The sequence below is a fragment of the Neopsephotus bourkii genome, unplaced genomic scaffold (genome assembly GCF_033783945.1).
Source record: "Neopsephotus bourkii isolate Nb327-2 ecotype Australia unplaced genomic scaffold, CSIRO-AGI_Nbou_v1 NB_1089, whole genome shotgun sequence".
Classification (NCBI taxonomy): Eukaryota; Metazoa; Chordata; class Aves; order Psittaciformes; family Psittacidae; genus Neopsephotus; species Neopsephotus bourkii.
This window is the reverse complement of record NW_026901577.1, coordinates 399,883-424,785: the sequence shown is the minus strand read 5'-3', so window position 1 is coordinate 424,785 and position 24,903 is coordinate 399,883. Positions and strand designations below refer to the sequence as shown.

The window sequence follows — 24,903 nt, the reverse complement described above, 5'->3', positions numbered from 1 at the left end:
AACCAAGTTGTGGCAGCTAATAAGGGATGATAAACTGGCTCTCATGAGGCAGCCTGCAAAATCTACATCCTCCACCCCACTACTCTTCAACATATGTGTGTCTGTATCTGAAAATACAATCTCCTTAGCAAACACACTGTATGTGTGAGCACAGTTTCACAGGTTTTGGGGATGAAGAATACCTATTAAGTCATCTAGTGTACTGTACTGCCAATTCAGGATAGTTACCTACAGTGCATTTTCCATTTCTTTGTACAATCCATAACAACTGCCCCATACAATTTTGGCACATAACTATATTTTAGGTTAAAGAGATCTTTAGCAAGCTGCTCCAAAGAATGTAAAAACTATTTCAAATACCACAGGAATCAACTGATACCCCAAGGTGGTATACACAGATGTAGCAGTATACTTCTCCAACATGGATGTGATATACAAAAAAAAAAAAAAAAAAATTATAGCTTAACATTCTTTCTCTGCTTTCTCGGATACATTCTCTTTGTGTATTAAAGTAACAAAAATTACTAATTCCATACTATTATAGACAAGTGTGAAATGCAAATGCATCAAGAATGTTATTTACGATTATTCATGTAAACTATAGTATCTACAAATAAATGTGAATTTTCTTAGCAAGGACACAGAACATGAAGCAGCTTGTCCCACAAGCTGCAAAAAATTCACCACTGTGAATTCCTTAAGATGCTTTTAACAACCACATTCCAGGTTGGGTATACCCATCATATACCTAAACCTCACAGACTTTTCAGCCAGTAATTATTTATAGACTGCATGGATAAAATTTTTAAGTAAGGGCGCAGGACATAACTCAACTGAATCTATGATGTATTCAGAGGAAACATGGCAAATTGCTTTGTAGACATTGTACTCTTCATCTTTTATAGAAATTAGTGTTATATCCAGGCCGGATGGAAAACACTGGCAAAGCACTGCACTGGAAATTATTGGCCGAGATGGACATAAATGACTGTTGGCAATTAACATCATCCTGTAGGTATGTTTCACTAAAATTGCTCAAATATAATTAAGTTTCTGTATACAAGCATTCATATACCTCTAACAAAAGGCATACAGATTTTCCAAGAGTACTAAATTTATTCTTAGGAAACTGTGTCCTCATTGGATTAAAAAAATTCCAATAATAGGCAGCTGCATGAATTGATAACCATTTTATAGCTCACAAAAGATAACAATGCATTTTGGAAGTTTTGGGTTGGTTTTTTTTTTAACTAAAGAGTTAACTGCATTATTTAAGACTAAGCTAAAGATGCAGCATTCAAACACAATCAAGCACATTTTATGCATAGCTTTCTGTACCCTCTCTTTTTGTTACGTATCAGATGATAAAAACATTGGTTTAAGAATAGTAATCTTCTACTTATTCCCAACAATTTAATGGACTTTTTTTCACAATGGTTATTAGTAATAGAATGGGGTAGGCGAGAAGTAGGGAACTTTAAAGTAGTATTAAGTGTCCTACTGTCAAAATTGGAAATGACTGTTCCCTTTCCTTTATGCCTGCATTTTTAAACAAAAACGTAAGATTAACTACCTCTCTCAGTTTGACTGCAGGTAGCACATCTAACAAAAGAAATGCAATACAGTTCAACCAAAAGCTCCCCTCCCTTCACTCACCCATCTCCATCACCATCCTGCTAACCCCTACCGAGTCCATGTGGCAATTTATACACATATACATTGATTGATTGATGCTTGGCTTTGCGAGTGAAGATTTGGGAAAGGCTTTACCCATGCTTACTATAAGCATGATGACTAAGGGCAATGTGGGATAGGCAAATCTGGTTGAAAAAGGCTCCTTGGGCATTCAGGATGTCATCTCCCAGGACAATCTCGAGTGACCGATGTCTTGAGCCACCCACATGCAAGGTTGGATCTGCAGCTCCCAGTGCACCTTGTCACCTGCCGTTTTGTCCCTCACCTGCTGCTACAGGGCTTTGCAAGGATGAGTAAACCCCTCCAGCCAGCACAGTGGACTTTTTAGCTGAGGCACAGCATGCAGGGAACTGGCCCCACCCTTTACACCTGAGGTTTAACTGCCACGGCCTAACTACCTAGGACGGTGACAGCAAAGTCCTCAGGTCATAGGTTTTGTAAGAGTGTCCATCTCTTAGATGGAAGACCATAGAAGGCTAGACAAGCTCCATCTGCCCAGGTTTGAAGATAGGAGTTTATCTTCTCCTATGAGGATGACTTGGCTTCGCTAACGAAGATTTGGAAACGGCTTTACCCAAGCATTCTGAACAAGACTGTCATCTCCTGGGTCAATCTCAAGCGACCAATGACACAACAGCACAACATCAAATGCCTAGGCAGGATTCTGACTTAGAGGCATTCAGTCACAAGCCCACAGATGGTAGCCTCGTGCCAGTGGCTCCTCAGCCAAGCGCACGCACCAGGGGTCTGAACCTGCGGTTCCTCTCGTACTGAGCAGGATTACTGTTGCAACAACACATCATCAGTAGGGTAAAACTAACCTGTCTCACGACAGTGCGCACACACACGCACACAGGCACACGGTTCCCAAAATATGAAAAGATAAAATTTTCATACTGATTAAACCGAAGACATAAAGACAAAATACAAATAGTCAGCAAGAAAAGTAAGTACTGGTAACAGATAAAACACTGAATTTAAGTCACATTTAAGTTGCAGGGTACTTTCTGTAGGCTTCCTCTGCAGTAAATGTACATTTAGCTGAATCTCAGCCCACTGGATGTACAGAGCCCAGGAAGTTGAATTTCCTAATTTAATACTGAATGATACACATAATAAGTGCTTTCACAGAGAATTTGCAAGATGTTTGAAACATATGCTATTATACACGTGAAAGATATTTGTAATTCTGACAAAGGCTTTGGCAGTTTTATTTGTAGGCACTAGTTGGGGGGGGAAGGGGAGGTATATTTTCACCCAAGAAATTACATCTTTTCTAAGAACACTCTTTAGACATCCAAAACTAAAAGCATGCATAGCAATCAGAACACTGAAGGCTGAGCATTGATTTTTAAGGAGGGAGAAAGAAATAAAAAACAAGAATACAAACAAGGAAGATGACCTTAAATTACTTTCTTCACTAGAAAAGCTTTAACACCAAATCACAACATGAAATAACCAAAAGTATCTACAAATAAAGATTGTACTGGTTTCTTTCTTGCTTTAAAAGGACCATTTTCTTTGCAGCCAAGAAACCAAAATGGAACCACATACCCGGCTGTAATTTAATGCAATTCCAAGAAGGAAGCAATTTTAGCATTAGCTTCCAAAAGATTTGAGGTAAATAAAAAAAGCTCATTTCAAAAGTACGTTTTTGCATTTGAAAATAATCTTACTTAAATTTTAATATTTTTTTTTATTTATGTGCATATAGAGAGAAGAAAGAAGAAACAAGCACAGCAGAAATGCTTTGGGTATTTGTAATTTTAAAAGGAAAGCATACTTCCTAAATTAGGAATTAAGAATAAAGCTATACTACATGGAATATAGCATCTTAATACTGAACTGCAGCTCCAATGTGCAGGTATACCCAAAACATAAAATTATAGAGTGGTTTTGGTTTGAAGGGACATCAAAGCTCATCCAGTTCCAACCCCCTCCCACGGGCAGGGACACCTTCCACTAGATCAGGCTGCTCCAACCCCCGTCCAACCTGGCCTTGAACACTGCCAGGGATGGGGCAGCCACAGCTTCTCTGGGCAACCTGTGCCAGGCCCTCACCACCCTCACAGGAAGGAACTTCTGCCTAAAAGCTCATCTCAATCTCCCCTCTTTCAGGTTAAAGCCATTCCCCCTCAGCCTATTACTACAGTAATCCAAAACTTACATAGAGAAATAATATTCTTATGCAGTCACATTTAAGAAAGTAACACAGAAATAGTTATATTGGTACCAGCTTATACTGGTACTAGGAAACCTCAAACTTTTTTCTAGGTTGGCCCATGGCAGAGCTCACAATATCCAGTCAGAAATACATATTGCAGGTCTGCCAATTTCAAATAACCTAATAAAATACAGAAATGTACCAAAAAGGTCATTCTCATAGTTTAACATTCAAATTGAAACATTTAACTATACTTACAGAGCCATCCTTCAGATTTCTTTCATAGGAGAAGTGACACTCCATATTTTCATCATCCCTTGAAACAGCAAAGTTGTATCTGCCAACTGATTCTTCTCCAGCTATCAATGCTTTCTTCAGTTCTTCAACATACTTTTCTCTGTTCATTTCCATGTCAGCAGCCTCCCTAGAAATTTCAGCTTCGGACACTATCAGAAAGAGACATGTGACAAACACCTTTATGTGTATTTGTGAATACATGTGTATGTACATGTGAGCATGTATGTATACTTATATGAACATACAGACAGACACATACTGTAAGGAATAGACAAAATTAATATCTTAATGGAGACTATTCTTTCCTTGACATACAATGTGCCAGATGCTAATAGAAAGGTAGCAGGAATACTGCTTTTCCCTAAGAGTGTAGTTTTGTTCGTTTTCTGTCTAAAAACGGTTTATTGCTACCAGTCCACAATTCTACTTGCCCAAAGTTATTCTGAATAACACTAACCTGATAACAGAAAGTGAAATGTTTGAACTATGATTTATTGTGCCCTCTGAGGTCTCTTTGAAAGCATGTAATCTGAACCCTGTAAGACAACAACGAAATTGCCTCCTCACACATTCTTCACCCAGTTTTCCTAGTTTATAACTTACAATCTTAAGAAAAAACAAGCTGTCAATTTACAAATGAAACTACACCAAGAGACTCAAGAACCCTTGTTTTACCCTTCACACTCAAACACCACAAAATGAGAGATGTGTCTCCAGTTTGCACTACATAAGGTCTATGAAGAAAATTTTATTCCATCCCTTTGAAGATGAAGAATGACTGAATACAGTACAGAACAGGCCAATAAAGATATACTGTTGTTAAAAGCTATGATAGCCTTTACCATCTGCTTCTGATCATTTATTTCTTCCTAAATCTCAAACTGAAATGGCAGTTTACCAAAACCCACCATCTTTCACTACGAGAAGCAAGAAACAGTTCTTGATTTTACCTCCTGGGCCCCTGCTTATCTTACTTCCTTTTTAGTTTATTCTACATAGTGTTTTCTCAGAACTTTTAAAGATCAAATGTTAATCAGACTAACGATCTCAATGAGTGCAGAGCTTTCTTGCACCGAGAGATGTAAGCAAAGACTCTAAATTAAAGATAGGACGTGTACAACATACTGCAGGCTTTCATGTGTAGCTTACCAATACAGTATTTTAGATTGTATACTTAATTAACAGAAGTGTTTCCTTTTCTTCTGGCCAATCTTCCGAGGAAGACTGCTCTGGATTGTCATTTGCCCCTAACTGCTCTTAGACCTCTCTAGAATTTGAGAGAGCAAGTTATACAAAAACACATTAACTTAGAACATCCTGGGGAGAAAAAAAAAAAAAAAGGAAGAAAAAAGAAAAGAAGAAAAAGACACACATCAAAAGCCAACTCAGAAACCCAGTGAAAAAAAGAGGTACCCCACTTAAAAACCTATTAATACCTGTATTTCTTCTCTATATAAATGCCTTTGCTCATAAGTATTCACTTTTGTAGTCCTCCTCTCTACACAACTCAAAATATAGAAAACATGTAAGTTTTACCAATCTTACACTTAACTGAGAGGGGTTTGTTGTGGTTTTTTTTTTTTTTTTGGTTGGGGTTTTGTGCCCTGTTTTTTGTTTTTGTTTTCGTTTTTTTTAATAATGGGTCACAGTAATAAGTTCAGCCATCTATTCACAAATACATTAACTATGCACACAAAGAAATACTACCTTTCTAGTCACTTTAAGTGATTACATTACCATATGCCTGAAAAAATCTGCTAAGGCAGATCAGTCATGAACACCCCATTCTACTACTCTGTTTATAAGACACAGGAGAACAGCTAAGTGAAAAAGAAGATGCAGGTGGCAGGAGAGAGCATGCTAATGTCACCACTTCAAGGAAACAAAAGGTTGAAACAAAGAGAAGCTACCCTCTTCCGTGAAAATCTCAGCCTGCAGATATGCTCATTTAAAAGGATAAATTAGTGGGTCAGAATCACACTAGTTATCCCCTAGCACAAAGGTTTTTTTCCTAGCAGATTCAAATGTGTTAGGTCCTTCGAAAGCCAGAAAGCAAAGGGATGCAAAGGAACTGAACCGCTTTGAAGTTATAAAGTAAAAATCAAGGAAAAAGAATGGAATTAGGCTCATAAATACCAGCAACTCAGTCTCTGTCACGCAAGGATGCAAAATGTCAGGTGTATGGCAGTCTGAAATCTGTCACAAAGTTCCCTATATTGTTCTTAAGAAAACACTTAAAAATTAGTATTCTCTGCTCTCTTCTTTCAAAGATACAAGAGGAAACCTGTCACACTCACAGTAACCTAACATAAAGTAAAAGGACAAGGTATGACACATAGTATTTTACAAAATCAGCAACACCATACACATTCAGCAGATGGCAGAAACTGCAGAAATGTAATTATATGTCAAAAAGAATAGAGGAGTGCTATGGAACATGCATTACAGTAAATCAGAAATAAAACAACTTCATAATCAGTATTCCCAAGTTGGAAAAGGTGCTTCTATCCTCACCTTTTAAGTTGCATTACCTATATTGCAGAGAAGGAAAAATAAAATGGAGATGGGTGGAATAATGAGGCAAGGGAGAAATGTGGCATATTAAACTGTATGTCCCTACAGATTTGTAAGCTGAAGATGTCTGTTCTTAGTAAAAGCACATCTCACAAATGTGTGTTCTTAGTAAAAGCATATCTCACAAAATGGAAACTATTCTGTTGTCCATTTCAGCAGATGCAATAGGTAATTGTACATAAACGTTTTTGTATGCAGCCTAATACTGATGAGCTTTGGGGCACTGAAATACTCCGAGACTCCTAATAAGCTAATAATTCAAAACATTTATATCTCAGTATCATCATTTGAAGAATGCTACACTTTTCAAACTTATTCGTACAACCCAAAAGGACAAATTTAAGGAGAGCTAAAGTAAGGGCAACAGCAGCCCTCTTCACTAAGCTAGGGTTTGAAAAATGTTTATGAAAAGGAACATGGAACAAGGAAACAGAGAAATCAATAAAGGCATAGCAAAATCCTTTTTTCTCTGGATGGACATCACAACCATCTTTTTTCCTAAGATGTAAACCCCCTTCCTAATAGATGAAGAGAAAGAGGCTAAGACAGTGTACGATGTATATAGCCAGTTAGTACTACTTGTTCAAACAGCACTTCGAGTGCAAAGCCACAGTTTAGCTGCAATGCTGAATCACTGCCTCCATCCCTGTGCACCACACCTATCTGCAGCTGGCATATGGGGCATGAACAAGAGCAAAGCCAGCATGCAGCACTGAAAACATGAGCAGACCTACCAGCAAGCAACTAATAAGTCAACATCAGTTCTGCATTAATCCTCACACATTAAGACTGACAGTTATTTCAGAACAGCACTTCGTAACATCACAAAGAGCAATGCAAAGCAGGAGGCTTTAAACTTACACCTGCCATTGCACATGTTACCAGTTCTTCCCTACCTCACTGTAAGCCAAGTAGTTCAACCCTCAGCTTCAACATAACTAAATGCATCTAAAAGCTGGGTAGGGTTTTGAGCAATCTGATCTAGTGGAAAGGGGTCCCTGCCTATGGCAGGGGACTGAAACTCGATGAGCTTTCAACCCAAACCAGTCTGGGATTCTGTGATCTTAGATGAAGTAGCAGAAATATTTTCCAAGATATTTAAAATTTATTTTAAGCATGAAACGGATGTTACCAGAAAGGCTTAAGACTTTGAGAATTGCCACCTGCATCTTGGTTTTTTTAAACTCAAAGCAGTACTTTTAATGTTCATGTAAAGAATGGAACTTTTGTCAGGGGAAAAAAGCTAAGCCTACATGTCAGTGAAAATATGGGGGTACGGTGCTGCTGAACAGTTATTTTGCAGAGCTAACAATCCACCAAAACCAGCAACAATTGAGTGAGAAAAGCACACAAGAAATTTACCATCAAAACATTTCTATCTTCCTTATAAATTACAACCACTGATTTCCTCATTACCTAGCTTATTTCTTGTACAGGATGCAAGAGAGAGTTGAAAGAAAAGAAGCCACTAGTACATCAGCAATCCACTCAAGTCCCTCAGAGCAGTACAGACAGAAATACGGAATTGCCTGCAGAATGAGGCAAAGAGGGGAGGAACAAAGTAAGTTGGAAAGAACTGCTGAAATAAGTGTTTGTTAGAACAACTACTTCAACACTGAGATAAATCTTTAATGAAAATAAGAAAGCTAAAAAACCAAAGGTACTAACATATGCTGTAATAGAGCACTTGGGTTTTTCTCCAGTGGTGCCTGTACCTGCTGCATGTTCCTCTGCTTTATAGAACTAACAAAACTGATCAATCATTAGCAAAACATGGAATGTATAAATCCACATACCTGTAATTCTTTAACCCAATACCAACTTAATATATTAGACCATATTGAGTATTTGTGTGCTTCTCCTCCCTCCCAAGATTTACTTTTTTTTTTCTCCTTCCTTAAATAGGACTCCTAACATTTTTCATCACATTCGATATACGAAACCCATAAAAGACAACTCCATCAGCAACTCCCATTCACTTCCTGGTAGGTTTTGCCAAACAAAATAATCCACAGCACGAGAAACTCAAAAGGGAATTCCCATAGCAAGAATTTTCTGACCACCACTTTCGCTCATCCCAGATCTTGAATTTAGAGTCTGAGCAGTCTCAAACATGATGTAATAACTTAGAAAAGTATACAAGAACTTGAACTCCTAAAGAAATTATTGAAAGGACTGCAAATTCAATAGGGTTTCCTTAGAAATGGATCACATAAGAAATAGAAGTATTCTCCTTTCTGCTCATGCTAAATGGCTGTGGGTTTCTTTCTTTTCTTTCAATAGACTGAGGTCATCTTGCTTTCACTGTTTCTCTGTTTTGGAAAATGATCATCTGTTCTGCCAGATGCAGGAAGCTAACAAAACAAGAACTGTGTTTATGTATTTTTTTTTATACTCTTCCAGTTAGAGTAACATAGCTTTTACTTAGAAAAATAAGAGATTCAAAGAATCAGCTTGCCATGAATTTTAAACTGGGAATTTTTAAGTTATGTAAGCACAACCAGAAAAGCCTTTAAACGGAAAAACTAGCATGCTCAATTACTTAAGCATTTATCAATGTTAACATCCCTTTTGTTACTTTGAAAATATATAGTTTGACTATCCTATTGTCAAATCAGGAAAGAAAAGCCTTTCATGTCAGACCATAGTGAACCAGCAGGGGAATATATGCGTATGTCTTGTGCAGGAACTCTTAATAAACAGTGTGTTTGAAATGTCAAAAGGAATATGGAAGAGCAGATTTAATGCACAGGTAGACATATTTTAAATTAGTCTTATTTCCTAGGTTTGAAATTAAAAAAAGGTAAACATAGTATTCAAAAGGTTAATAAATGATTAAGCTTCTTTTTATACATAGGAGCTGGATATATACACACATATTTTGTATACACGCATACCTATACACAAAGCTCTGTTAGATATTTAGACGCATAGGTAGGTAGGTAAATAGATGGATAAGGCCTATTTGAAAGCTGGGTTTACATAGGAACATGGCGGCGGGAACAATGTCTGCTCGGCAGGGAGAAAGAAGGAAGGAAGGAACTACATGGTCATATATTCTTATAGAAAATGAAGAGTCAGAAATAGAAAAAAAAGAGTCAGGAAAATGTTTTCACTTACAATATGCTGTGAAATATATTATTCTTTCCTCCCTCTGAAATATTTTTGCCACTAAGAGAAGGACTTCTGATCAAGCATTTGACACATTTCTAAATGAACACACAAATCTTTCTTCTTTTCCCTAAGCATGAATGAAAGAAGTATGCACCTATTAAAAGATCCATTTTCTTACTCAGGTTTTCTTCTGACTTGTGCCAGGGAAAAAAAAATAAATAAATCTAGTCCCTTCTCCTCTAAAATTGACCTGAGTACCAAACACAGCTACCTTTAATTATTAAGATTTTACAAAACTGTTTGAAAACCATATGCAATTAAATGCTTCTTGAACTACAGTTTGCAAATGCAACTTGCATAACTGTTCAAGAATCTGGAGAAGACATGTAAGTTGTACTCCAATATCACTGCACTCCATTAAATTCTTGAGAAAGAACAAAACATTGCATATCCATATGCTAAATGAATTAGTATTAGGTTTGACATAGAGTCTTTCCAAATTTGAAAGACCTCTGAATACTGCCCAGAAGATCATGAACTACACCTCCTCTTTCACCGGGAAGAACTGATGTTCATAAAAATTTTTTGATGCAAGCTGTAGTTCACAGTCTAGAAAATGATTCATGTAACAAAAAATAATATAGAACAGTAATAATAATAAGGAACAGTAATAGCTTAATACAGGCTTGGGTTTTTTTGCTTTACATTATTACCTGCCCCAGTCCATGCACATTGACCATCACTTAGTGTTATACCAAAGCCAGCACCTAAATCTTTTTTCCATGACACTTGTAGAAAATATGTTGCTTCTGGATCAGAAACTGGATGAATTCTGTTCAAAGTCTTCTCCATTGTCCAGATACCTGTTTGGGAAGTAAGATAATCCTTTTATAGCCAATGGCTTATTTTCCAGAGGTCCTTAGCAGTTTTACATAACCAGCTTAGGAAAAAAAAAATAAAAAAAAATCCACAAATATAAGCGTACTTAAAATGTCATTTTACTTTCCTCCACAAATTCAGATTTTCAGAGAATTAAGGTTTCCAAACAGAAAATTGGATTACAATAGGTAAGGTTTAAAAGAACAGTGACAATAAACAAATGTATTTGAATAGTCCCAAATTAGTAAACTAAGAGTCAGGAAGATGAGGAAGAGAAAATTACAATACACAAACACTTCCCCACACCTGTGTTTTCCATTTACAGTTCTCTATCACACAACATACAGCACATGGAATAGAATGGAAAAATCAATTTAATCTGGGAAACTGACAGGTGAAAGCATGCTACTAAGGTTCACTGCAAAGCAGAGGCTGTGGTGGATGCCAGCTACCATACAATTTCTAATTTTTAAATAATTTACTTTAAAAACTGAATGCTGCAGAAACCAAAATTTATGACATTACATCAAATTTTTTGTTCAGTAGCAAAGCAACTTGGCAACTTGTACTTTAGACCTTCTAAAGAATCCTATGCATTTATACATATTCTAATCTGAAAACAATGAATCCTCAGGGTACTCAAGAACTTTGAAACTGCATTTGGCTATTTGCTCCACAGAATAATGGAGAAACAGAAATGAAAATTTTATTAGTGAATGAAGAAGGGCTACATGTTCACTCACACCCTAAATATAGCATGCATTGATAAAAGTAGGAAAACGTAAGTGAGGTGTTTAAACTACATGCACTGAGTACAACAATGCTTGGACAGGCTAGGTATTAAAAGCTCTATCAGGTTTTCCATCTGAAGCATAGCAACAAGTGATCATGATTAGGCTCAGTTTAGGCCTTGAGAGGACTCTGTTCTTCAAGTGGTAGTAGAAGGAAGCTCCTTCTTTGTTCATGGACATTGAGAGCCAAACCTACAGACAGATTTAATGACCGCTGGTCTTCCAAAAAGTTGGAGTCTTAGGAAGAACAGTTTTAAGTGCAGCTGACTGCACTGTGTCTGATCTTTGCTCAGCTCTGTGCCCAATGACATTTTGAATGCCTTTCCCTTCCCCAGACAAATGCACAAAAATACATGAATATAAGACTTGTTTTTCAAGCTTTAAGCTGCATTAACAGCTGGACAACACCTACATTGTCGATAATAAACATTCATTACAGATATCAATAAGGTTAATGAAATATCACATTAACTGCTTCTGATGGCTAAGTAAACCATAATATAGATCACTTTGCACCAACGAATAAGATTTCTAAACCGTAAGAAGAATGTCACATAAAGTGCCTGCTGCAAACTCCAGGCTGAGATTTGGTGAGAAAATGTTACTAGGCACTTCCAGCATTCCTGACTACCCATTAAATTTTCATCACAAAATACTTAAAACACTACCTTTATTTTTCCACCTTACTGCTTAAGTTCTCGTAAGTACCATACATTTTCCCTCTTTAGAATACTTTTCTGACAAGTTTAAGATTCAAAAGCTATGGTAGTAGTATTAAATAAATCATGAACATACAGCTAAGCATCATAAGTTCTCACCAACAACAGTAAAGAGGGACAACTTGACTACTTACATCCATAAACCACCATCACTTATACCGTTACAGATGTCATACTCTACCTTCCTATTCACAGGAAATGTACCAAAAACTAAAAGTTTACTTAAAAGAAATATTGAAAAATTAATCTGAGTCTAAAAGTGTCTTCTAATTCCATCACCAAGCACCTGGCCATTTCTGAAAATCTACAGTGTATTTGTGCACCTGAAAGCCAGAACAGTAAATCTGGGGCACTGAGGCCTGGAATAGTGCCTTTGCAATTAGTGATTAGAGAACTAATGCAATTTTAAAGATTTGTAGTGTATTAACTGCCTGGACGTGAGTTAATAAACAGCACAAGACAGGAAGCACAAGTAATGTGTGTAGTATGTTTAAGCACACAAGCATGTATTCTCCTTTGCTTGCCAGATTCCCTTTTCCTTGTTCTAGAAAAATACTTTCTCTTATGAAACATTTCCACACAAGTCCTTCTCTGAAAGACAGTATTTTTAAAAATACTTTAATTATTCATTTTTATTTAAAGATTGTGAAAACTTGCACACAACCCAGTCAGCATACAAGGTACTGATGCATATGTAGCTCAATAGGGAGGTTTTGCTTGTTGCTCAGAGAAGCTGTGGCTGCCCCATCCATGGCAGTGTTCAAGGCCAGGCTGGACAGGGCTTCAAGCAACCTGGTCTAATGAGAGATACCCCTGCCTGTTGCAGGCCATTGGAACTGCATGAGCTTTAAGGTCCCTTCCAACCTAAATGAGCCTGTGATTCTATGATATACACAAATTGCAGTTACCATAGCATCAAAGCTGCAATAAGTTACTGCTGACATGAGCATCCCCCAAACACTAAGTGCAAATTCTAAAAGTGAAAATAATTTCAATCTGATATGTAAATAACAGTTTAAAAGGCCAATCATTCAACAGGATAATTAATTGTCATAACCACCACACACACGAAATTCCAGCCAACAGTCCTGCATGTGCTTGTCCCACCACAAATATTGGCTTAAAAATTAGTGAATTTTTTAACCGATGTCAGACCATTTCTCTGTTGCGACTATTGTCTCAATCCATTATCACTACAGCTACAAATGAAGCATAGACAGTCACAGTTGCTTAAAGTACTCCGGGCCAGATGTTTGGTCAGAACAAAATAACTGCAGACATACTGACAAAGGGGTTTGTAAAAAACCATGTTGACTTGGGACCTGAGCTTCCACAGAACTGGTCTCGCAAGCCTGTAGAAGCTGGCACTGCTTTTTAAGGTTTTACTAAAATACACATCCCCACCAAGTCAGAATTTCATTATGAAAGGCAGCCAGAAACATAAAGGATGTAGGAGAACTGAAACTTTAAGTTAACTTCCCATTCACATCTTTGGGTGGACAGATAAGGATCCAGCTAAGAACTGTATTAATGCTGAAATTAGTTAAAGCAGCCACCCAGATTTTGGCACTCTCACTATTTAACAGTCCAGACACTGCTGAAGTTTATTTAAAAAAAAAAAAAATCATAAATCATTACATAAAACCACACTATTCTTACAGCTATCCAACAAACTACATTACTGAAATCAGACCCTTACTACTGCAGTTTAAAAAAGCAGCTCTGAGACTATTAGACCGTAGGAGTACCTTTGAGTGCCATTCAATAGTCTCAAACACTATTTCGGTAGCCCTTTCCATTCACTGCCTCAAAAAAATCCAAGCAGTCAAACCTTCTCCCTTAATTACAATAAAGAAAAGCTGCAGAAAAACTTATTGATTAGGGCCATAAGAAACCCAGTGTTTTTCTCCTGAAGGGCACAAGAGGTCACAACACACACCAGCACCTCACTGTGCTAGAGCCAAGGATGCCAGACAAAGCTTGCAGGTGGGAACAGTCAAGTCCCACCCCAAACTGTGAATCAGAGACTTTATTGAGGCCTTCGAACAGTTGGGGATTGAGCTGTTTATCTTTAGCACTTTGTCGGTCTTTGTCTTCTATGATCTGTATTAGGCAATGTTTCTTTCTAAGGAGGAATCAGATGTTGGCTGGCGTGCAATTGACTGGAGTCTGCTCTCTGAACAAACAGTGTACACAGTTGCTTCTGAATAAACAAGACACTTAAAACTAGTTTACAAAGAATTTTATATGTTGTTTTGGATAGCACTAAGCACAGACCAAAAGCCAAATCTTTTAGGCTGCTCCAACACTGCATCATTGATAACAATTTGAACTTCAGTGCTTTGTTTTTTCCATGCAGACTAATGGCCTTTTTTAGAAATTGCTTCAGCTGCAGGTGTTGTAAACTTCAGCAGCTATGCATGGAAGGCTACATATATACTGCTCAGAAAGAGCTACTATGTCTTTCTAATGGAGCAATTAACTTAAGTGCTTTCTTGTTGAGAAAAATAGGGAGCTATCTATAGTGAGCTCAGACGACCAGCACATAAAGCACACTGCTATTAAAGTCTGTAATTTCATCCCTTCTGTCATTGGCTTGACCACAACACACACTACAAACCAGAATCTAATGATCAGAAAAAAGTGCACAGTTGACCTATAGCCAAAGAACGGGTACTATCCAGTAAATGCCATATGCACTTATATAAGTAGATAACTGGAGATTTAAACCAGTTCAGAAAAATTCAGCTTGCTTTTAAAGATTAAACCTAGCTATTACCACATTTTCTAAGAGAAAAAAATACGATAATGTCTGTATTTATGAATATTTCTAGATACATATTTCATGCAAACTGATATTCTCTAATGATAATTTAAAATTCCATTAGCTCCAAGACTTCCAGAGGATGAAAACTAAAGTATCTGACAGAAACCTCAGCAATGACTCTGCTCATCTAAGAAATACTACTGACCTAATAAGGACTTCCTCTTTTTTCTTTTTGAAAGAATATGATCAGGCCAACAAGCATGAAGGAAATGATACAGCAGCCTTCCTATAAAATCTCACAATATGCCTGACATTCCCTTGGACACAATATTTGTTTGTCACCAAAGAAATAGTAAACTCTGTTGCTACTTAAAGATATACCTGAAGACTAAAAAATATAAAATTTCAAAAGAGCTCTATTTCCTAGTGACACTTAGTGGGCCAACACATTTTTATAGTATATGCAACCTAAATCATATCTAGTTGTTTTTTTGTTTAACTCTGTTCTATATTAAAAGCACAAGGACCACAAATTTGTCAATAACATAACTTTGTCTTGCACATAAAGGAAACAAATCAAAAATTGGCACTGGATATGAAGAAGTGACTGAATTACTTTATAACTTTGCACAGACGGGTGAACAGCCCATTTTAAAAACACAGTCCTACAGGACAGCATTTAACCAAGAGACTGACTTCAAGACAGCTGCAATCAGTATTTGGTCCTCACGGACCCAAGTGTAAAAGCAAGAAGCACATGGCTAACATTTGCACTGCTTGCTTCCCACTGTTCTGTGGCAGCCACAAAAGGATTGGAAACATGTACATGCTTTTTGTGCAGTTGTGTTCCCCCCCCACTTCCCCCAAATAAATTAAAAAATAAAATTAAAAAAAGCAGTCTTGAGCTTGTCAGACCAATAGGATATGGGCCATTTGCCACAAAAGATCTGGCATCTACGATAAAGAACAACCCTTGTCAGACTTATTTACTACAGTCACCAGCTGAAAAATTAGGAGAAACAGAAAGAACCAGTCAACAACCTTTATAGTAGGAATCTTACTAACAAGCTTTGATCTTAATTGCAGCCCAGAGGCAAAGCCCACCCTGGTGTCTTTCATCCTCTTGAAATCTCAGACCTAACCCACTATCAACTCCTGGCATCCAGACTTGCCAAGCTTACTCATAAGCATCTATACTAGGAGACAGTTTAAGCTGTAACAAAGTTTATTAAAATAAACACCCAAGTGGGCAATTATACTAGTATATAGTAACAAGTAAGGAAGTATCTGGATAGAAAAGGGATAAACTCTTCTCCCCCCCTCCTTTTATTACAAACTCTTGCCACTAACAGTTCAGTGTGTGCACACTGTCAAATCCTCACTTTCCATAATCACTATCAGAAAAATCCTAAGGTTTCCCTAGATAAATCCAGTTTGTAACTGCATGTTGCCTCAGTTTGTAACTGGATGTTATAAACTTGTAGAAAATAAAATTAAGTCATATAACTGATATATTTCCTGATGAAAAAGTTAATTTTAGCCACAAAGTTACTAAAAAGCATGCATAGAACCCAGCAAGGATCAAAGATGATCATCAGGCCAACTTCAATGGGCAGGTATTCGATGCAAACCTAGCAGGCATGCCTGAGAGACCCATGGTCTCTGCCTTTGTTACCTCTGAGATTTGCAAGCCCCAAGACGTATTTCGCAACTCTACTTTGGCAGTAGGTGAGTCTGGCTTCCCAAGGCCCTACCAAAACCAATAGCTGTTTTGCCTTCCCCTGAAAACTGCAACTTTTGTCTATTTATCAGGAAAGATAGAAAGATAATCACCTTTTAAAAAAAAATAAAAAAATTACATGTTTTGATTAAAATCATTATGTTTTGCAGATAAAAGCAGAAAGAGGAAACAAATCTGTACAATTCTGCCAGGCGCAACTTTTGATCCTGCCACATACAATCAGTAAGAACCAAGATTCAAGAATTCCTAGTATCTTCATCACACTTCCAAAAGTGTCTTTGCAGTTTTCAGCAACTTAGTATTATGCATTGAGTATGGAAAAATTGTAGAATTAAGTAAAAAAAAAGGCAGAATTCTTTAACCCCCTTTCCCCATCCAAAAATACTCAGATACATATGTCTTTTTGATTTATATGGATAACAAAGTAGTCTAGTTGAGTTATAATATGTTTTCCAAAACACTGTCTTTAGGATTAAATATTACCAGGATAGTCAACACAAAACAAATCTGTCCTACAGACTTCCTTTGTTTTCTGTTATTTAGTCCCTGTATAGACCTACTATAATCCCACTCAGTTTGACATGTTTCTATGAATGTTTGACTTAACATCACTAAGCAATGGATTCCACTAAACAGTCTGCCTTTTTCTTTATTTGAAATAAGTCAAATAAATTCAGTACTATTGAATCCACAATAGCTCCACAGGGCAGAGTAACAAATCTAAAAAGACAATAAATGAAACAAAGAAATTGGTGTCAGGTAGATATGGACGGATGCAGATAATACTGTATATGTAATACTTCTGCAGAGCTTTGAAAAACTGAGCCCATTAACCTGGAAAAACAAGTTTCACCAAATGTAGCCACTTCAGTGGGGCAAGAACGGGTATAAATAAAGGCTTACAGTTCCTCCTCTCCTCCCACCTCTAAGCCCTAGACTTTTCTAAGAGATGGATTATTTTCATTTCAGGTCCCTGTCAAATTAATAATAAAAAATAGACCTAGACTCCAGATTGCTTTATCTTGCTAATCAGTTTCCTAAGGCATTTTCTTTGATGAAAATTCCTGCATCACCCCCTCTTGACTTAACAAAAGTTTTATTATATTTTTCTTTCCATTCGTTATTTACCCACTGGAAAAAGCAACATTGATCTCCCTGAAAAGAAAGAGCTCACGCTAATTTAATTTATTAATTTAAATGTTATAATTCAAAAATAATTCACAAGACATTTTCAATGGACTGAGATATTCACTTTCCATTCACATAAATTTAAATTTTGCAGCTCTCTATTCATCCATGTTTATCTCTTTACACTGAAAATTGATTACTTTTTGGTGGATTAAGCTGAGCAATCAGTTTGAATGCAAGACAAAGGGGCACCCAGCCATATCCATCCATACTGAACATCGATTTCAACTGTTTCCAAAGATGAGCATCAGGTTCAGCTATAGTTCTTTAATCTGCCTTGAATGCCAAACCATGAGATTGAATGTATCAGTGAACACAATAGGCCTATAAACGTAGGATTATATGATGTTGGTGCCTCATGGTACAGCACATTCAAAAGCGGCAAGAAATCCATGAAAAGGCAAGCCACCAGTTCAGCCTAGGCTTCCTGATAATGAACACTGAATAAACGAAAAGAGGAGTGAAGCAGCAGCCTATCACCCAAGAATGACTGACACACCAGTTTTAGCAAGGGGGGCCCCTGGGCACAAATCCCACAGCCTCACCAAGCTCTGAGCGAACAACCGGCTTTGCTTTAAAAAAAAAGCAGCTAAAATAAATTAGGATACAGTTGCACTGCCTGTTTAGATAGCAAATTCAGTGGCCACTGAGTCTACATCCTAAGGGATCACATATCTATTAGTCTGTGCTCAATTGGCACTGTCTACAAACCATATTTACAAAGGAAAGAGGATATGAAGAGCTACACAAGAGTCAAACCTTTTATATCTTAAATTCTATACATAAAATATCATGCTTTTAAAGACATAACAGCTCCCTGCTATTCTAGGTAGTTTTTCTGACTCATTTTTCCTGCTATGGACTAGGGAAAAAAAAATTCCAACAAAAACAACCACACAAAAAGCACAACTACTCTTAAGAACTAAACATTTAACCAAGACACTTGATGGCAAGAAAGGGGTCTGCACTGAAGAATGCTAGCTTGTGCAGGAGTGAAAAGAAATCTGCAGACTAGTATGAGGACACAGCAGGGGCATACCAGCAGAAAAAAAAAGAAAACAACCCAAGCCATTGGGACTCAAACTGAGGGGGCAGTTTAGTACTCATTAGGAAAATATAGCACAAAAATGCTTTGGTACTGCACCAGTTAGGTACTGATCGAGAAATTATTGTAACTTCTCATAAGGCAAATACATGAAGCATAGGTCTCAAAAATGTTGGTTTAAGACTCTAAGTGACTGCTTTTCCAGGTAAGTTAAGTCAGGCCCTATGGAATGATGGCATAAAGAAAACCAAACTATGACGGGTTGGGCAGAAACTGAAACATAACAAGAAGAAAAAGTGAGCTAAAAAGTAAGTCTCAGTTAAGCTTCGGCTTCACTGCCTTCTTCATGTTGCTGGGATTTCTGGTTCCCAATTGCAGAAGCTAAACAGAACCCCTGCTGCACATCACTATCTGAAATGAAACAGTGAACAAACACAATGACTCTGAACTAATGCAGGCACATGCATAGTTACATGAACCCCAGACCTTCGTGCAGAAGAGTCAGCCCTCCATAGCTCCACCAAACTGTTTCAACAGTTTTAGATACAATACACCCATAATTCTTTCTTTCCTTTCAACGTCACACTTTTGCATTATCAAGTACCAAAATCAAAACACAAACCTCAAATAAGAGTGCATACTTAGAAATTTCTCCTCTACCTTGTTATTTAAAGAAGAGAAAAAAAAAACAACCTACATTTAGGACAGCCAGAGTTAATAAAACAAATCTCTGGAACAGACATGATTAATTAAGGATATGAAATATAAAGTACAGTTTCATTTACTTATTTTCCTGACCAATGCAGAAGGAAAAAAAAGAAAAAAAAGAAAAAAACACACACACAAAAAAAAAAAACCACAAAAAAATAAAACACACACAAAACCAAAAAACACTACACAAAAACAAAACAAAACAAACAAAAAACCCAACAAAACAAACAAGCAAAAAAAACCCCGAAACGTGGGAAAGAAAAAAAAAATAAATCTTCTCTCAGATATTCCCCCCAGGAGATTATTAAATGTAAGTCAAGTAGGTCTATTACCAAGACACACACAGGACTGCTTCAGCTAGTTCTTTGCCTCTTATCTCCAAAAATAATTATCCTCTATGACAGCAATGCCTAGTTTTCACTGAAATTAACATATCTGCCCAATCTTCATTACGCCTATGGCTGCTGTGTGCTGTACTCTGTAAACTACTGTTAAGTTTCACAACTGGACAAATTTAATATAAGCCCATACCATTCAGTTTGATGCCTCCAACTACTCCGAGTTTCTCTCTTTGGCCCAGTCAGCACAAATCTCTCCACAGGTTTTTGTGAAGTTTCTTCAATAAGCTTGACACAGCTGACAGCATTTGGAAAGACCCATATGCCTTTCCTGTCCAGCTACTGTGCTGAAAAGTGTGGCCTCTGAGATCCTTTTGTAAACCTATAAACAACCAATCCCTTTCATAATAATTGAATAATTTTTAAAAAACAAACACAGCCTGTGATAGGATATATAGCCTCAGTCTTCCTCTAATAGCATTCATTTTTCCACCCCAAGACAGCAAGCAATTTGGCTGATGTCTAGATCAAGAATACAAAAGTTCTCAGTCTCTGCACTCTTAAAATTACTTAAGTCTCCCTTTTTTAGTGTTTAATTTACAACCCCTGTTCTATCTGTTTGCTCTGTTGGAGGACAGCCCTTCCCACAAAACTCACCTAGAAGTTCACAAAGCAGATGCAGAAATAATCCAATAATTTTCCAAAATCACTATATATGGACTATATAATCAAGTAGTTTTTGTGGAATTACTTGCAAGCATCAGAAGACAGCAACACTAGAGATCCTTGCTTAGGCACATGCATAATGAATTTTTTTTCAACTTGGAGCTTTCCCTGTAAGATATGATTGTTATGTTGATCAGATATGACTGTGTTGGATTAGCAAACAACAAGTAATTGTATTATAATTTTCACTTTAGCTTGTGTCAGCATGGTACCATACATAACCCAGCAAGTCTTTTTATATCTTAGAATCATAGAACAGTTTGGGTTGGAAGGGATCTTCAAAGGTCATCTAGTCCAACCCCCCTGCAATGAGCAGGGATATCTTCAACTAGACTTATCTTGGACAGTACTGCTTATTTTTACATTATCTGATACTAAATTCCACTAATAATCTTCAAATTCAAGTAGTCTTTTGCCGTATTTCCTCTTTTTTCATCTCATATATAGAGACAAAGGAGGTGGGGAAGACTAAAATCCACAAAGACATCCTGATTACCATCATCAGGAGATGGACACTCTTAACCCAGGAAAGAGACACAGCTCAAGTCAACAGAGGAACCAGGGATGAAACTAGAGCAAATTCTATTTTTTGGTGTAAAAAAATTTAATTTCATGAACCATTTAATGGCATCTCTGAGCAGCTTTCTAAATTGGATTCTTTGTTATTTAGTAAAGTTAGTCCAGATCATAACTTAAATGTGTATGCACATATTTTACATAGTGCTCACAATAAAAGCAAGAACTACACGCTTTTTGCCAAATTTAACAGTGAAGAAATCACAGCTCCATCCTATTCACCTTGAAGACATAAATAATTGTTTGAGACTGAAAATCTCAGCTCCTGGTTATTCCACCTACTCTTAAAGATGTGTGGTGCTTTTCCCTTAGGGGCTCCTGAGCTTTAACATAACCCCTTAAAAACATTCTCCCCTACTGCTAAGCCCTAGATGACAAGAGGTAAGGATTAAAACTTATCTTCAAGTGGCACTGCAAGATAACAAAGACATCAGAAACAGGCTTTGAGACAACACAGCAAGTGACCCTATAGGGCTCCCTGCACATATATAAGAAGGTAATGTAATATACTGACGCCAACATGCAGTACAGTACTTTTAATTGTCTCACCTATACAGAAATGGAAGTGTAACATCTAACTCACTAGGTTTAGTTCTTAAGAACTTCACCAACAGATGCTTTAGAAACATCTTGTAGATCCAAGATGCTGCTATTCTGCTCATTTCACCATTGTTTCAAAATAGCTCCTAAAGTGCCATAGCTTCATACAGCAAATGATTCTAAACGCTCTAACTGCAGTAAAAAACGTTGAGCATATAAAGTAATACGCAAATGCTTTATCTCTACAGCCTGAACAATGCAGTCATCACTTGATGCAACAAATAAAGGCACCCCAGACTATAAGCTCATTTTTTGTATATGCCACATCAACTATAGCATGATGGCTAGCTCATTTTCTTCAAGACTATAGTCAACTATAAAACAGTCTATGCTATTCAAAGAGCTTTGTCATACTGATAGAGGAGAGCAATTCACATGAAACCTGCCACAAAAAGCAGAAATTTTAAGGTACAGGAATTTCCATCATTGTATCAATATTCCTTAGCACCTGACACAGTAAGTTCCTATAAAATGTATACTTACAATACTAGGTTGAAGCACTCCTCCCAAGCACCACTGATGTGAGAACTGAGGATTCATCCTTGCTCACAATAGCTGCCACCTCCAAGCATTTTACAGCTACTGTAGTTCATCCTACTACAGTGAATATAATGTGCACTCTTGCCAGCTAACAGAGGGAGGAAGGAAATGGAAATAAAGAGAAGCCATATCTAAATGTAGACAGTTTTCTTGCAAAACAGTATTAGCAAACAAAATGTCATGTTCTAATACCACTGCCAGTGTACAGAACACTACCTACTCGCTACATATTTGCCTGAATAATGCATATGCCTCATGTTCTGCCACCTCCTTATTCCAGTGGGAGACCTAAATGAATTTGTAGCTGTAGGAGCTACATAAATAACCTTTTATGCATTCACACTTGAAGATACTATGAACAACAAAAGTGGGTACCATGTGAAAGCCAAAAAAGAGCATTATCAGCTTTTGCCAATCATTCAAATCAGCCTATCTCAAGGAAGCAAGAGCATTCGTATCTTATTTGCAAATGTTTTTCCACTTCACACATACACAAACATATTCATTATGCACAAAAAACTTGCCTATATAGATGTAATTGTCATGTTAGAGTCATTCACCTGTGATGTTTTTAAGGCATCTCCTCCAATTCTCCTACTTCTACGACAACCGAGACACAAGAGAAGCTAAATACCAAGCCTCCCACATGCAATTTACATTGCTTTGTTACAATTCTTCCTGGATTTAATAATAACCTAGAATCTTAATCTTTGCAGCCACCTTTTTTACCTTTCACTACACACAAAAATCCCTTTATGTTCTGCTGCTTAAACACTCAACCGAGCAATGTGCAATCTCTTTACTGGTAAATCACACTACTAAAACATTTCTGAATATACATGTACTACAAAGCAGAGCTAATACAATTAAACGCCTTTAAAAAAAAATTAGTAAAAACCAAAAAGCAATGGAGAGAACAAGTATTCACCAGATGGTTTTATTTACCTATTTGAATATTAGTATATACATAACATTATTGTTTAAATTTCTGATTTGAGATTTCAACAGACATGAATGGATATCAGCCAATTCCTTATAGCTATCTTAGACTTGTATTTGGTTTTCTGTGACAAAATATTAATTAGAGGAACAAATGCCACAGAAACTGGAGTGCCACCATCATGTTTCAATCAACATCCTCTGTGTATCACAGCTGCATCCTAAGACATTGTCATGGTAGGTACACTAGCTTTTAAATGATGCCACCAAGCTCCCCACAAGATTATTAATGATCAAATGGTATTTTTCCCCCAAAACTGAAATATGCAGCTGAAAGCATTTTAATACAGCATGTAATCAAAGAAAATTTTCATTAAATAGTTGAGACTGTAGGAAACTTCACATGAAAATTAAATTGTTAGGGTAAAAAAAAGCATTTTTGTAAAAATCTGCATGTGAGCTCACTCAAAATTATCAAAGGAGGTAGCAGTATACAAAAACTATCACATAAAGCATGTTTGCAGATATACTTTATACTGAGCTAGACTGACCATGTGGAAGCAGGCTTGACTACCGTGTGACTAAGAACTGCCAGCAGCAGTCTCCTCTGCAGCTACTGAAATAATTTTTCAATTTCCGTAACTAATCCACATCAAGAAGCCAAAAGTGAAACCAAAAAGAAAAACCAACCAGGTTTAGTTTTCCATTTCAGAGACACATGAATAAGTTCAAAAGTAGTATTGCCTCTGAAATCTAGGGTCAAAGTAGCCATTACAGGTTGAACTGCTGGTTGGTTATGTTTTAACTTCTTTCACTTTAGAAATCTACTTTAAATTGACATCAATTAAACACTTTAACACCAAGTTATACTTAGGCAAGGAGGCTGGTTATAGAACTGTCTTTCTCTACTTTAACTGAATTAATTTGCATCCAAAATCTCGACATTTGAATAAAATAAATTGATCAGATGAATGCCATTAACTAACAAAATAGGAATAAGAAGTATGAACATGCTATGACAAAATGACCATGCATCTTGCTTATTAAATGAGTAAATCTGAAAATTAATGAACCGCCATAGTTACTAGACTAACGTAATCCAAACGTAATGTAAATAAAGAAGAAAAAAATCGAAAATCAGTACGTATGAAATGCACAGGACAGAAAAAACAGTTATATAAGAAAATTCACCTTAAACTCTACATCTGCTTATGTTGAAAAATATTCAATTCATTTTGGTGATGATTAATCTGAAACTACTGTTTTACAGAGAACTCAAAACTGCAGTTACCAAAATTACTACTGCAAATCAAGTTGCACTTCAGAAGACAGTAACAGCACTGTAAGTGTACGTTTGTTTCAGTTGCCTTATCATATTTTGCTTTTTGTTTCTTTTTCATACACATACTCCTACTACACTGCGGACTATTACAGTACCTTCTGAAAGTATGTCAAATATAACCTCAACTTCTTCTGGAAGGATGAGAAATTTGTTTCTG

The 24,903-nt window shown here is 36.8% G+C and overlaps 1 protein-coding gene across 2 annotated transcripts in view; it reads right to left on the bottom strand.

Moving 5' to 3' along the window:
- LOC133217044 (DNA repair protein XRCC4-like) overlaps nt 1-24,903 on the bottom strand; it is a 65,612-nt gene that overhangs the window by 39,045 nt on the left and 1,664 nt on the right. For both annotated transcript variants that reach the window (XM_061362166.1, XM_061362167.1), the window contains exons 2-3: nt 10,558-10,707; nt 4,118-4,305 (exon numbers count right to left, since the gene is read on the bottom strand). In XM_061362166.1, the coding sequence (XP_061218150.1) occupies nt 4,118-4,305; nt 10,558-10,696 (327 nt within the window). In that variant the 5' untranslated portion in view covers nt 10,697-10,707. The remainder of the gene's footprint in view (nt 1-4,117; nt 4,306-10,557; nt 10,708-24,903) is intronic.